At 38.5% G+C, this 15,272-nt stretch overlaps 2 protein-coding genes across 10 annotated transcripts; one reads left to right on the top strand and one right to left on the bottom strand.

Annotated features, from left to right (window-relative positions):
• Nucleotides 1-2,694: 2,694 nt before the first annotated feature.
• Nucleotides 2,695-10,115, bottom strand: LOC131335559 (26S proteasome regulatory subunit 7A). The gene is made up of 10 exons (XM_058370972.1): nucleotides 9,891-10,115; nucleotides 6,792-6,873; nucleotides 6,510-6,601; nucleotides 6,343-6,420; nucleotides 6,057-6,118; nucleotides 5,113-5,257; nucleotides 4,710-4,928; nucleotides 4,454-4,635; nucleotides 3,675-3,850; nucleotides 2,695-3,238 (listed from the first exon to the last, which is right to left on the bottom strand). Exons 1-10 carry the CDS (start codon nucleotides 9,975-9,977, stop codon nucleotides 3,081-3,083), a joined length of 1,281 nt encoding a protein of 426 aa, XP_058226955.1. The 5' UTR covers nucleotides 9,978-10,115; the 3' UTR covers nucleotides 2,695-3,080.
• Nucleotides 10,116-10,306: 191 nt separating this feature from the next.
• LOC131335557 (uncharacterized) lies at nucleotides 10,307-14,848 on the top strand. Of its 9 annotated transcripts, none has more exons than XR_009202549.1 (7): nucleotides 10,313-10,463; nucleotides 10,587-10,644; nucleotides 10,826-10,896; nucleotides 12,029-12,077; nucleotides 13,507-13,606; nucleotides 13,811-13,907; nucleotides 14,053-14,848. XR_009202549.1 is itself a non-coding variant. In XM_058370971.1 (7 exons), the coding sequence occupies exons 3-7, from the start codon at nucleotides 10,841-10,843 to the stop codon at nucleotides 14,179-14,181; spliced, it is 429 nt and encodes a 142-aa protein (XP_058226954.1). In that variant the 5' UTR covers nucleotides 10,313-10,463; nucleotides 10,587-10,644; nucleotides 10,826-10,840; the 3' UTR covers nucleotides 14,182-14,848. The 9 variants fall into 9 exon arrangements, 1 of the variants encoding a protein (XP_058226954.1); XR_009202550.1 differs by having other exon boundaries at nucleotides 12,029-12,081; XM_058370971.1 differs by having other exon boundaries at nucleotides 13,507-13,614; nucleotides 13,821-13,907.
• The last annotated feature ends 424 nt before the right edge of the window (nucleotides 14,849-15,272 follow it).

The raw sequence follows: 15,272 nt of genomic DNA, 5'->3' as shown, positions 1-15,272 counted from the left end.
GAAGAAGAATGTGTAGTTTAAAGATGCTTCACAATTTGATATTCAAGTCCTGTTAATTTTTTCTCAACTCTACAAAGCTACGAAAAGAAAGCTAACTTTCCTTTCCATTGCCTTTTTCTTCCCTTTCCTAGCCATTGTTTCTTTTCCGGTTAAGAAATACGTAAAATTTATTATAGGTACTAAATACGGTTTGCAATTGAAACTTTTTTATTAGTATGGAGTCATACCTCATGCATATGGATGACATTGTAGTCCCGCTCATCACGGATTACAATCTGATATTTCTATATCGGAGTGGTTGAATCTACATGTACAAAGTCAGTTGAGAAATATCAAAAAAAAAAAAAAAAACCATGGTTCGAAGACTATAAACATTGTTTTTTAAAAAATATAATGGTTATGCCTATGCATTCTTGTTTCTCATGGGATAGTTTGCCTTTTCTTTTCCTTTGAGCTAGACTTTAGATGTCAACAAATAACGGGAGATACAATACATAAAACCATCATAGAGTTTATAAACCCAACAAAACCAACCCACCCTACGAAGCCTCTCAATTCCCAGCAAGACCAACCCACATGTTACAATGCCTCTCAATTTATTAATTGCAATATATTATGTTGAAGATAAAATAATTTAGATGCAATGCAAAGAAAAGAGAGCAACTTGGATTAAGCATTTTTACAAACACATTGAGTGCAATATACAATTCTCACAATCCCCGAATGCCTAAAAAATTAGAAGGTACAATTCTTGAAATAAAAAGTAGCTAAAAGAAAGAAAAAGAATTTGACATAGGGAGAATACCTAGAATAAAAAAAAGAATGAAAAAAGTTCGGTAAAAGGCTTTCTTCCACTTTTGAACTACCGATTAGGGTGGCGGTTATCTGCTGCGGGCGGGAGGGAGACGGAGAAGGGGAGAGAGAGATGGAAACCAAAAGGTGAGGGTGGGAAGGAGAAAGGTCGTCCTTTGGATTTTGGGTGAGGTAGAAATATGTTTGAGAGAGAGAGAGAAGATGTAAAGAGATAAGACCAAACGTAGGTTTCGTTTCACATTATCTGACGTTCAAAAAACAAAAAAAAACCGTGGATTTCAAATTTTGAAAACCAAATCTAAATTTTACCAAAATGACATTTGACCAAACTCTACAAAATTGCCCTAAATCAATTTGAGATTTACTGAATTGCCATCTTTACTCCCAGTCCTTAGATTTATGTGAGGATAAATTTGGACCCTTGATTTATGCACATAAGATTCAAACACTGAACTAATTTATTATATAGATATAAATAAGTATATAATATGGTTTCGGTTCGGGGATCTGCTAAACCATACCCGCCTCGATACCCGTTCAGTTATCCAAGGCCTCAACCATACCCATACACACGGGGAATTTTTTGGTTATGGTTCGGGGAATTTTTTCGATTACGGTTCGGGTACCCATCGGTTCGGTTCACTTTGCCATCCCTATTTTCACGGGTTTTTTTTCATTTGGAAGCTCAATTGTGAGAATGGAGTCTTGCAAAATGTATTTTGAAAATTACACTTGGCATAATTTTGGGAATCGTGGAACTTTTCCCTTCTCATTTAAATTATCTTCCAAAATTCATAATTTATATTGAGCATTATCCTCAAAATACTCATTCATAATCTATTTTGAGCATTCTCTCAAACACTACACTGTTGCAAAATCTATTCTGTACATATCTCTCAAACACTTTTATCATATTCATAATCTATTCTAGCAACAATCCAAAACCAATGACTTGCAATCTAAAATGCAAAAATAATTAGTCTCCCAAACGGAATCCTAGAATAATTAGTTTCCTGATTCTTTAGTTGTTTAGTTTCTTTTCAATGACTTACACTTATATTTATTTTCAACTCTCTATATTTCTCTCTATTAAAAATGAGTTTTTAATTATGCATTACTTCACCTTCTTAATATTAACAGCCCTTTAAATGCATAGCCAAAAGATGAAGTGGCAAATTTCAATTATCCAATTTTCGTTACGTCATTCGAGAGTTTGATCTTTATTTGTATTAATTTTGCTTTTTATTCGACTAGTTTTTTCTTCTCCAAATTGCCCGAGGCCTACGCTTTTTTGAATTCAATTGTAGATGTTATGCCAGTCATACCTGTGCTTTTTTTTTCTCTCTCTTAGCCTTTGTTTGGCAAGCTGCCGTGAGTTTCCAATGAGATCTTTAATACTATCCTAGAAAATTCATGATTGATTCCATAAATTCTTACAATTAATAAAGATCAGATAAGTATTACAAAATGAATCCTCAATTCAAAGATTGAAACTCTTGGCTTGGTTGGATAGACGCAAAAAATCAGAATCACCTCCCTTAATAGCAAGCAATTGTAAACAGAAATGAATGCTGAAGGTCGGCAGCAATTCTCTATGGCACGGTTGGAGATAGCACAAAAAAGAAGATTTCAAAGCCTGTCAACAACATTCCATAGCATTGCCTGCTTTACTAATGTACTTTTTTCCCGACAAACAGTGACGTTCGGACTGTTGAGAGTTCGAAACGAATATGCAGAACTTAAAACTACACCGATGCATCATTCTTACCCAATCTTGAGGAGAACATCAATCAAGACTAGGTACAACAACAGAAAACAGAAATGAATGCTGAATGTAGGCAGCTATTCTCCTTGGCACAAAAAAATGAAGAACTCAAAGCCTGGCAACAACATTCCATGGTATTGCCGACATTGCAACTGTGTGTAATCAGAATCCTCTGACCTCCAAACGTTTTGTTAACATTGGTGAGCTTGAAAAATAAACTAATCCAGTCAATGAATAACCATTATCTTCAAACCATGAGTACAACATAGCTTACACCATAAATCAAAGAGCACCGGCAAATACTTAAAATGGAAGAGCTTAAAGCATTTTCATCTATAGTTCAGAGAAGCGAAAAGTATTCTTTGGATTCTCCAGCCCATTCGATACCAAAGCAGTTCTATAGGTTCTTCTAGCAGATAACTAAGGTCTCTGCATGATTTCCAGTCGCAATTGCAGCAGCCACAACCAAATTTCTCTTCAGGAAACAAGCAGAGAAGCTCAATCAATTGTACACCATATACTTGGGCGTGGCACTGAACTTCTGGTATCCCTTAATGACTTTGTTCACAGCATCAAGGAAGTCTTTCTCTGTTACTGTCTTCCTCCGTGCTCGAATCGCGTACATTCCAGCCTCCGTACATACACTCCTTATGTCAGCTCCTGAAGGAAAATATCCAATTGTTAAGCCAAAAAGTCCAAAATCCCCCATTCTAGAGAGTACACGATACATCAAACGCACACCGAGAAACGACGTCTGTACGTCCCAAAATAACATCAATGCCATTGAGGGCATGTGCGTGCACATTGCGATTAGAGAATTCAAAATAGCTTTTTGCATATTTAAAGGCAACCGTCCCGAGTAGATTATACTTTTCTCTTGCCATCAGAGTATTCCAACCTCAATGGATAGAAAATGCATAAATGTATATGAGCGAACAACGAAGACACCTGATTAAAAAATCTCAGACCACAATAATGATAGAAAATGCAAAATACACAACGAAGACACCTTTTACAGCATTACCAGTGTAAAATTGTGAACATAAAAGGAGCCAGAACAAAGATCAAGCAGTCTTTAAGTGAAGCACATCAATACCTGTAGAATTTGGGCAGAGGCGAGCCAAAAGTTCAAAACGAATATCCCTTTCACAGTTCATTGTTCGCGTATGAATCTTAAATATCTGTGTCCTACTTTCCAAGTCTGGTAGCCCGAACTCAACTTTGCGATCCAATCTTCCAGGACGTAACAGTGCTGGGTCCAATGTGTCAGGTCTGCAACCAGTACAACAAAGGCCACAAGGTAAGAAGCAGGCAATATCAAAGTTATAAAAGCAACATAGTTCTAAAACCAACTCCATTGGCTATAAATCTAACCCGTATGATAAGGTTTAATAGCAAATAACAGAATAGTGAAATCAGCGCAAAATACATTGAACAAAATCACATCAACTAAGGCAAAAGGGGAAAAAAAAAACCCCGAAGACGTACACCCACAACGAGGATACTATACAAATATCCACAAGACCATTATCCTCTTCAAATAACGACAAGACCATTTAGATAGCTACCATCAGGTCCGACGCTTTACACCAGAAAAGGTTCACATTGTTTGGAGTTTGTTAAAACCAGAAACAGATAGCTACATAAGGGGTACAAAACACAACAACCAGAAGAAAGCAAGCAGGATTTGTCTATATTTTCAGGGCAATAGTTGTTAGTCCAAACTCCACAAGTACCATAAATCAAACAATATCTCCTATGATTGCCTGTGGTAAATGAAGACATTACTGAAAAAGGCCAGCAGTACAACAGAAGAAAAGCAATATGATACGTAGTCCACTTTTTTTTTTAAACAGTGATATGTAGTCCACTTACCGATTTGTTGCCATCAGAACTTTGATATTTCCTCGAGCATCAAACCCATCAAGTTGATTCACGATTTCAAGCATTGTGCGCTGAACTTCATTGTCTCCACCCACACCATCATCGAAACGTGCACCTCCTATAGCATCTACTTCATCAAAAAACACAATACAGGCTTTTTTGGAACGTGCCATCTGCCACAACAAAAGCATCAATTAGATATTGGCATGGCCGCAAGACAAATTTTATCTCATGAGACAGCTAGTACCTGAAACAGTTCACGAACCATACGGGCTCCCTCCCCAACATATTTCTGAACAAGCTCACTCCCGATAACACGGATGAAGCACGCATCAGTTCTATTAGCCACAGCTCTAGCTAAAAGCGTCTTACCAGTTCCAGGTGGACCATAGCACAGAACACCCTTGGGAGGATCAATTCCGAGCTTCACAAATTTTTCTGGGTGAAGCATGGGCAGCTCAACAACCTGCAGAAAATATGTAGAAGTTGGTATGACAGAGAGCTTAAGTTAGATTTTAGGGGGATACAACCAGAGATTCAAATCACTCCTTGCATAGTATGCCGTTTATATGGTAAACAATACACAATCTGCAAAAAACCACAGAAAAAAGCAATTAATACAGCACGAAAAGAAAACTAATAATACACACCTCTCGCATCTTCTCAATCTGCTCCTTACATCCCCCAACATCATTGTACGTCACATCCGGCTTTTCCTCCACAGTCATCATGGTTACACTTGGATCAATTTTTGGAGGCAATGGAATCTGAATTTGATACTTGTTGCGATCAACTCTTCATCAACCACAAAATGATCAAATTAGCAAGAGTCGTAAAACAGAACAAATTATGTAGCAGGAAAAGATAAGTAGTAAGCGCACAGAATTAATTAAGAAAGTACTAAACGAGAAAACTTGGAAAAACAAAGCTCTAAATATTGAAAGCATTCAGTTCAGAAACTTATCACTAGGGCCAAACAGCTATGGCGTGGTCTTCAATAGCATTAGTTGGAATATTACAAAGGACTTGATAGTTCAATATGACATAGAAGTATCGACAGAGAAAATAAATTACAGCAAACAAAATCCTGTTGGACACCTCTAAAACCACCAGACCCAACCTCAAAACGAATATTGAAACTCAGGAAGGATTTGGGGTTTGTGTAAGCCTCAGCCTGAAAGCTGTTTTCAGATTTGGAAGGAACACGTAGAACAATAATAACTAGGTATCTGTCCTTAGGGAACATGAGAACACATCCGATCCACAAACTTCATCTTTAAACACTTGAAACATGTGCAGAATCACACGATGAATCAGAAAGCCAAGCACACTAAAATAACATATATGATACCAATTTTCTCCTTCAAAACACCATCCAAGAGTTCCGAGTGTGCAGAAAATTACAACATGAAGCACATATTTACTAATAGAAACTTTCAAAACGAAGATTAAAGGACTCATCAAGGTTTAAAAAATAATGCATTCATGTATTGGATTATAGGAAAAGTAAAACATGAAATAATTCCATTACATTCTGCAAAGGATAGCTAAGAACGCTTAGTTCAAAACCTTAAAGTTGCAAGGAATAACCTACCCGACACGCATGCCTTCTTCAATATCAGTCGGGGAAACTTTGTCCCCAAGCCCAACAACAAACTGCAGCCATCAAAAGAAAAGATGTGGTCAGTAGATGTTGTATTTATGAATGAAAGTTTCCACTAAGTCTATTCCTACACAAGACTATTTAAAGAAAGACATTTCATAGCTAAAAGATAAGAATTTCAGTATCGCTTTAAAGAAGAAAGAAGATATGAATATGAGCGCACACCAAAGAAAGGGCATATCTAACACACTGACTCGAGGACCCATGGGAAATATACCTTTGCGATTTGCTTAACATTTATAACGTACTTTGCATCTTCAGTGTTTGGGTTGATGATCTTCGTGCACCTTGCCACCTGTTTGCCCGAGACCATGAAATTGTTATTACAATCAATTACCAAAAACAGAAGGAAAAAAAAAATAGTCAAGTAGGCAGAAACCATACTTGAAGGGGTTGCTCCTCCTGCATCATTTGCTTATCAGATACAAGATCCCATTGGCTGGGTGTAGCTAAGCCAGTGTCAGACTCCTTGATACCTATGGTAAGAGAGAGACCAAATCTTTAGTTCCAGTATACTCAGGTTCAAATTCCATTTATCCAAATAAAGAAACATGCAAGGATAATAGAAACTTTTACATACGGTGATTTGGCAAAGAACTTGCCATAACACTAATCAAAGCTTAGTTAAACGACACTCCATTATCCAACCTGAAGAAGGATACATACCGCACAAATCATTGACCTTTTTAGCCATTTCCTTGATTTCCTTCTCCGCTTTCTTGATGCTGGTAGAATAAGGTCCCAAACCCTGTATAAATCGTTCCAACTAATCAGTTAAAGTGAAAAAAAATTACCACCCAATCAACCATAGAACCAACTTAACAGAAACCCAGCAGCAAATAAGATGCTGCAACCATTGCTCCATCAAGCTTCTTTTCCGTACCTTCCTCACTTTATATAAATTATTTACTTTAACAGAAAACAACTCCAACAACAAAAAAATTAACATCCCAAGACGCAAAAGGGAACCCTGTTGATAGCAGCAAGGGAAACAGCAATACCGCATGGCCAAAACAAAAGGCATATGAATAAACAAGAAGGGCTTGGGGTTTAAATTGCTTGAAGACCGGAAAAGGGCATATCCATGACCAAACATCTGTGGGCTATTTGTATAAAACCAACTCTTTATGGGTCAGGTGTATTCACTCACACATAACAAAGACCAATGCTTGCCATTCTCTCTTATGCCTCTTGGACCATGTCCATGAGCAAATTTCTGAAACCAAGAAGTACGGCAAGGAGTTTTATAAGCAGCATTGTTGGGGATGGGCAGTGGCAGTCTACCTTTCTGCTGCTGGATAACTGCCACATGCTCGATCACTGTATGTCAGATATGGGAAGAGTGCGGTGCATAATCTGGGGAGATCCCTAACAGCTAAGTTGCTTCTATCATCTCAAATGTACATGGAACTGGCCTGGAAAGAGCAAAGCTAGCATTCGAGAGATTATTACCAAGTAATAGTGTGCCTCATGAAAGTTAAACTGATTGGTGGTTGACTTCCCCGAACTCCATTTCATTCGGTAGGCAATTCAGAGGAAGAAACCATAACCAACCACCCTCGAAGCCTCTATTAAGCTTTTTTAACTTGCTCATAATGTGCCTAGGTGGCCATTTATTAGTGGATGGTTATGCACGGAAAACTACCCACAAGAATCAGGCTTTCCTCTTGGGGAATCACTGAGGAGATGGACAACACTTCTGAGTGCCAAGGCTTAAGAATCTCAGAGACATTTATTACTTGGGTGCCAGGTATCTACTCAAATTTGGAACTATATGCTGAGGAAAAATGGCTATAGCAGCTCCCCTTGATATCTTGAGAATATAGTAAGGTGAGACGACAGTATATTCAGAGAAGATCAGATAAACCCTCCAACCTAAGGCTTTCTCCATCAGCGACTGTTATGGGGTGAGAGAAACATAGAATTTTCCACAAGAAAGTTGTTGGAGGTTGAAAGTGATGCAAGGGACAGCCTTTGTTCCTGGAGGAGACCCCTTCTGCAGAAAACAAAGAGCTCTTGGACAAATAGATCTGTCAAGAACTTGGCGTCTGAGTGGCTTTGTTGAGTACGGGTTTGGCTATTATAGCATTTTGAGGGCTGTGCCCTATTCTTTTCTCTCTCTTTATTACGGGTAACGGGTAGTTTTGAATGGTTTGCTTGTATGGATTGATTATATCGGTTGGGATTTGCATGGCTATGCCCTTGTCCACATCGCTTGCAACTTGTCTGTTTTTTTTCCTAATGTAATCAACTTACCCAAAAAAATCATATGAGTATCTTAAGCCTAGGACGATGATTATTTCATTACTTGAGATCCAAAGATAGGATTTTTTATTTTCTGTCAATGTCAGCAAACAAAGGATGAGAGTAAAACGAAAAGACTATAATTGAGATACAAAGTAGTCGATACTCAAAAGAATCCATATACAGAGTACGAATCAAGCAAGAACCGTAATTAGGGTTTAAGAATCATATGAATATCTAGGCTAGCCTAGGACGATGATTATTTCATTATTTGAGATCCAAACATAGGATTTTTTATTTTGTCAGCAAACAAAGGATGAGAGTAACACGAAAAGACTATAAGAGCATGTACACCAAGCTAGGTAAACATGCAATTTTAGCTATTTTAACTAAGAAAAGGGACAAAACTGCTCTGCACCAGTCTCGGTAAACTCCAATGTAAAATACATATGAGAAAAAACCTCTCTACCTATACCGAGGAACTATTCATTCGGTTTCCAATTTTTTATTCTTTTCCCCTCTCTCTCTCTCTCTCTCTCTCTCTCTCTCTCTCTCTCTCTCTCTCTCCACAACGAAGAAAGGCTGGGTTTGGTGTTCTTGAAATCAATCGATTGAAACGGAGGTCTGGGAATATGGGTTTATCTCGCCGGAATCGATCTGGGTCCGGCGAAGAAACGAAGAAAAGCTAGGTCGGGCGATTTGGGTTTCTCTCAAACGAAGAAAGGCTGGGTTTCTGTCTCTACTGTTTGAGAGAATCAAGCATTCAACAGAGAAAGGCTTCGGTCTGGACCGTCCGGTTCGGGTTCCGGCGACCTCGATAGCGATCTCAGGTTTGCAGTATATATAATATATATGAACGTGTAATATATATATATACAGTCGGGTTCCGGTAAGGGATCCCGCATTTTTTTAAAATGCGGGACTCCCCTTCCCGATTGAATTTCGATGATCCGAGCCGCTCAAAGTGATCAGAACGTGATTTTAAGGGTCCCCGCGAGAAATCAGCAAAAAAAATGACCGGGAAGGGCTTCATCCGAGCAGTTTTCATTGAACGGTTCAAAAAAAACTGCTCGGATGAAGCCCTTCCCGGTCATTTTTTTTGCTGATTTCTCGCGGGGACCCTTAAAATCACGTTCTGCACACATTGAACGGTTCGGATTTTCAAAATTTGATCGGGAAATGAAAGTCCCTCATTTTAAAAAAATGAGGGATCCCTCACTTGATAATTTGTGTATATATATATATATATACACACACACACACACAATGTGTTTGTATTATTTCTAGTAATATTTAATTGATAGAGGGAAAATTATAAAGAAGCTGCTGTGTGTTGAAGGAAAAAATGGATAGGTAAAGTAGAAATCATAACCTTTTGAGTAGGTATTTTACCTAGTGTTGGTGTACATGCTCTAATGAAGACACAAAGTAGTCGATAGTCAAAAGAATCCATATACAGAGAACGAATCAAGCAAGAACCAAGAACCGTAATTAGGGTTTAAGAGGAGAGAGAGACAGTACATAGGTTTTCAGAAGGGCGATGTCGTCCTCGTCGAGGGGGCGAGGGTTCTTCTCGTTCTTGATTTCATCTTCTGGATCGCCCGCCATAGATTACTCTCGGCTGCGAATTCTCTCTAGATATGCTTTTCTTGAGAAACAAACCAACTGAGGTTCGAGTTGAATCTCCTCTCTCTCTCTCTCTCTCTCTCTCTCTCTCTAAATTTTGATGAGGAAAGCGTTGCAGCCTGTATTTTATAGGAGAGAGAGAGAGACATAGTAGTGTCACGTTGAAAGGGTTGGGAAATTTGGTACAATTAAGTCCCTGGATTGGAGGGGCTGCAGTTTTGTGTTCAGGGGTATTTATGTCAAAAGGCAAGGATGAAAGCTGTTTGGATCTGAGCCGTATATTTTTTCTTGTAGACCAGATGGGGCCACGTGTCTTGCCATATTTCTTCACCCCTTTTCGTTTCTATTCATCTGGATCTAAACCAAACGCAAACCTCTCTCTAACCCTCGCCAGATCGATCGGTGCACGGCGAGCCCGTTTCAGTGCAGTCCAAATCTCCAGCCACAATCACAGCCATCATCATGCCTGTAAGTAATTTGCACTCTCTGATCCACAGGCTCTCTCACTCTTTCTCGTCGTCTTCCTCCCGCCGTTTTCTCTCTCATCAGCAACGTCCCCCTTTCTCTCTTTGTTTGGCAATTTTGTGGCAGATATGGAGCACAGAGTTGATGTCGTTTGAGATGTGCACCTTTTGGTCTACGATTTCGGGTGAGTTTTCTTAATTGATTTTGGTTGTATAATTTAAGTTACAGCTCCTATCCCTTATTTGGAGTATTCGAGGGGTCGTCTTTTTTTCAGCCATCTGTCCCTTATATACTCAGACATGAAGGATATATGTATACGTACATGCAATATCCAGTATATAATAGTATTATTGACGATTTTGCAGACGAGAGAGAAGTAGATGGGAGTTATAGACGGTTTAATTCAGCGCAGCGAACTGCTAAGACAGATGATTCTGTATGTTATATGTGTTATTTTAACAATTGCATTGCTATGGATATAGATATCTGGATGGATACAGATTAAAAAATAAATTTGTTTGGATTCGAAGACGGGTGATTCTGTATGCTTATGTGTGTTTTTTAAACAATTGCATTGATATGGCCACAGATATCATCTGGATGGATACAGATTAAAAAATAAACGTGTTTGGATTCCGGAATTGTTCGACTCGCTTGAGCTGCTGAGCAGTCACACGAAACACATGAAACTCACACACGTCAAGCACATCGAAAAGTTGTGAACACATGTGTCTGGCCATGTGCACTTCAAGCATTGGCTTGGGTAGAGGTTTTTGTTTGTTTAACAAAGAAATTATCTACCTCCCCAAATTCTGCCTAAAATATCTTCCATTTTGCAATTTTTTCCGCCATCATATATGGTAAATAAAGAAAAATGGATCAGGGGAAAACCGAAAATCCAGCTGCCATGTTAAATTTAAACAGGAAGTAAATAATGAAAACTATAGAGTTACTCCAACAAGCTAGAAGGTCAAATTGGAAACTAGAAGCTAAGAAGCAAGAGGTAGAATTTGATGAGTTCTCTCTGCTTGTATGCATTGGCAACCATTTACCTCGGGAGAATTCCTCCTTGGTTAATGCATTCATCTACTCAATTCAACATTACAGCTATAAGATCATAGACATGATTCATAACTATTATGCCTTAAAAAAGTGTGGTTTGAGTTTGACTATAAGTGTGGAAAGGGATTTAATGAGTTTTTTTAGCTGAATTCTGAATTTGATTCAAGATTAAAGTAAGGGGAAGAGACACCATACCGCCATAGTTAATTCCAAATTGCATGAATGAAATAGAAACCAAATGTGAGCTGATGAAATTTGCTGATTTGGTTGTGTTCGTTGTTAGATTTATAAACTCAAAAGTGTTTCTAGGTTGTGTAAATCGAGGGTTTAAATTATTGATGAGAGAGAGAGAGAGATTTTATTAATAATTGTATCTGATTCATCGGGAATTGTATACGGGTGGCATGCCATTTATGCCTTCTTTCTAATATAATTATTTACTAATTTTACTTACAAAAAAAAAATCCATCGGGAATTTGGTAGATATAAACAGCGATGCTTTGCAGGCCAGAGTTGGACGTCACGACGACGAAGGTCGGGAAGTTAGAGATTATGGTTGGTAACTTCTTAATCCCGTCTTACATCATCTCTAATGATTTGAGCTGCTTTTTTCCGAGCCAAAACTATTTTTTGACTTGCTATGGTAGTTTTTGGTCGAAATTTGGCAAAGTTGATGCCGATCATGCGGTGGTCTCAAATTTATTTTGTGCATTAATCCATGACGGTGGTTGCGGGTTGGATCACTTGAATCACTTTCATAGGGGTTTGATGCTAAAAGGTTGCGTCAGACAATGCTGAATCAACAGTAAAAACAAGTCAGTGGTTGGTGCTAAATTGATATTGACGGTGTCATTTTTTTGGCTTCCTACAGTGTCAAATAGCCAAAAATTAGCGATGTGGCTGCACCGGTGCACACCGTTGATTTAAACTCATTCCATTTTCCAATGCAAATCGAATGGCTTAGATAGTGTGCAGGTTTGGCATGAGGGTGGAGATGGTTTTGCTGCCATTCTTGATGCCAAATTTTTGCTCTGGCATGGGATTTGGCACAGGGGTGTACATTCTATAAGTGTCTTTGCTTTTTTTTTTTGGTGCCAATCCTGGCATCAGAAATGGCCTAGCTCATTTTGGGGATCTCACGTCAAATAATGCCTTGGCTTGAGAAATGGCTTATCACACGCCATGGCCTAGCTCATTTTGGGGATCTCACATCAAATAATGCCTTTGGCTTGAGAAATGGCTTACCATTAGAGATATTCTTAATTGTTAGTTCTGTTAAGTTTCCTTTGGCTATTCACTGCAACAGTCCTATGCATTAGTTGGTGAGAAACCTATACAAGGAAAAGAAAGTCAAATCTTCAATCCTCTTCGTCCTAACCTGAATAGTCCCCGTTTGGTTGCTGTTTTCAGCATCAGTATAGCAGAACATTTACCTCTAAACTTGTTTGACATATTCTTGAAATCTTTTTCCAAAAATTGTAAACGGGAAAACATGTGGATTCATTGATTGGTTTTCTAAAAAGCAATTTTGGTAAGTATTGTTTGTTGGTTAGCCCCAATTGGTTACAACATATGAAGTATCATAGTATTGAAGTGCACGTGATGTACATATTGACGTCACTTGCGTATCATGTCACACGAACGCATGTATTGGCTCTTCTTTTTTTGTTTTGTTTGATAACTCAAGTATTCGGGCGGCTTACACAACACATGTATTGGTATTGAGAGACGTCACCGTATCTGTTTCTGAGTGTTTTATTTTTCTAATTCCTTGTCAAACAACACAACAGGGTAGATATTCTTAGTCTTTAATACAAATGTTTGTTAAGTATCACGAATCAGATGCTTGGGCATTGTTATATTTTGAACGCAAATATTAAACATCCTTATTGGGCTCATGATCAAATAGACATATAGGATATATTGGCGAAAATCATCTTCAGACTGATACAGAAAAATATTAATCACTGATAGATGTCTGCAGGTTTGGGAATTTAAAGGTGGCTCCCAGTTGCTGAGTTGGCTTTACCTGAGGAAAAGGGCGATCCAATTTATGCGGTTGCTTGGGCACCAAATATTGGCAGGTAAAATTGTGTCAATCTTCTGATACAAGTTTATTTTGTGCGTGGCACATGTAAAAATAACCTTAAGCCTGCGATTCCGGCATTTTGAAATACTAAATATTTTCAGGGCGATGTTTTGCTTCAGCATACCATGATTCTGATGTTACTGCTAGGAGCACCATTATTTGAGATGACTCTTATCTTGGGTTGATAATTCTTTTTTAGGCCATATGAGGTAATAACAACTGGGACTCACAAGCAAATTACAATATGGCACCTTGGATTAAACCCCAATCTTGATGGAAAGCTCTCAACGAAAAAGGTTACATTGCTCTCTGGTCTTGAAGAGCTCTCTTTTCTTAATTTCTTTTTTATTTATTTACTTGCTTATAAAAGGGTCGCCTATAATGTACGGGAGGATGTGCTTCTTGAATCTTCCCTTACAAATCTTATATTTCCGTGATCAGGTTTGGGAGATGGAGTGGAACATTAGTGGAATGACCCTAGCAACCACTGAAGGTGATGGCGTGATGAGTTTGTGGCAGTCTAACTTAAAAGGCGTTCATCTACCAGCAGTTTTTGAACACACCACTTAGCCCACTTTTCTTCTTTCTTTTGCCGTAGCTTATTGTTGTATTCTAGCTTATTGTTTTTGAACCCACCAGCCCACGTTTCTTCTTCCTCCCTGGCACAACCACCCTTTTAACTTGAAGGCTTGCATGGATGATTACAGAGGAATCAACTGCTGTGTTTTCACTGTCAACTCAATCTCCAATCCAATCAACATCGAAGAACCACTGCAGCGAGAAGCACCCCAACCACAACCACCTCAACCCCAACCTCCAAAAACACCAAACAAACGCACCTAGCAAGAAAGCTCCAGAGTTAGTTCATCAACATGCTACAGTGACATGGAAGAAGACGAATCTGCATAGCCTCTGAAACACAAACAGAAGAAAGAATAGTGCCCCCATCTAATTCCAGCAAGCGATCTTTGAAAAATAGACATTAAAGCAAATCTTTTGGTGTGAATGTTTTGCAACTTTCTATTTTAAATGCATTCGCATCCTCTAGCATATAGACACATATTTTGCTTCAGCTATTTACAACAGACAATAGAGCAGATCTTTTGGTGTGGGTGATTTGCAATATTGCCTGTTTAGTACGCAACTCTTTTTGTCCAGGCAAATTGCTACTTAACTTTAGGTATATTCAGTGCTTCTAAATCTGTATATAAATCACTTTGGTCCAGAGTTCTACTCACCAATTCTCATATTTTACATATTCCACGGGCACGAAATCTTCGTGCGAGCACGGCGGCCAACACCTAGTAGGAAGGAAAAGAAAACAAAAAATGTGCAATTTGATGTGGCTAAGTGCAATTTAACACGGCCAAAAGTAATTCAACGCGGTCAAGTGCAATTTGATGTGGCCAAAATTTTTAGTGGCCAAGTGCAATCCGATGCGACCAAGAGCAATTCAATGCGGCCAAGAGCAATTCGACACGTCTAAGTGCAATTCGATGCGGTCAAGTCCAATTTGATGCGGCCAATAGTAATTCTTAGCGGCTAAATACAATTCGATGCGACCAAGAGTAATATTTATTTCTTGCATGTGCTCTGTTGTAATTAAATTTTGAAGAAATATAAATGATTTTCATTATTGGGTTCAGGTATAATGAAGTCAA

This window comes from Rhododendron vialii, chromosome 8a (genome assembly GCF_030253575.1).
Source record: "Rhododendron vialii isolate Sample 1 chromosome 8a, ASM3025357v1".
Lineage (NCBI taxonomy): Eukaryota > Viridiplantae > Streptophyta > Magnoliopsida > Ericales > Ericaceae > Rhododendron > Rhododendron vialii.
Note: the sequence above shows the minus strand (reverse complement) of the source record. Positions and strands in the feature narration are given on the sequence as shown.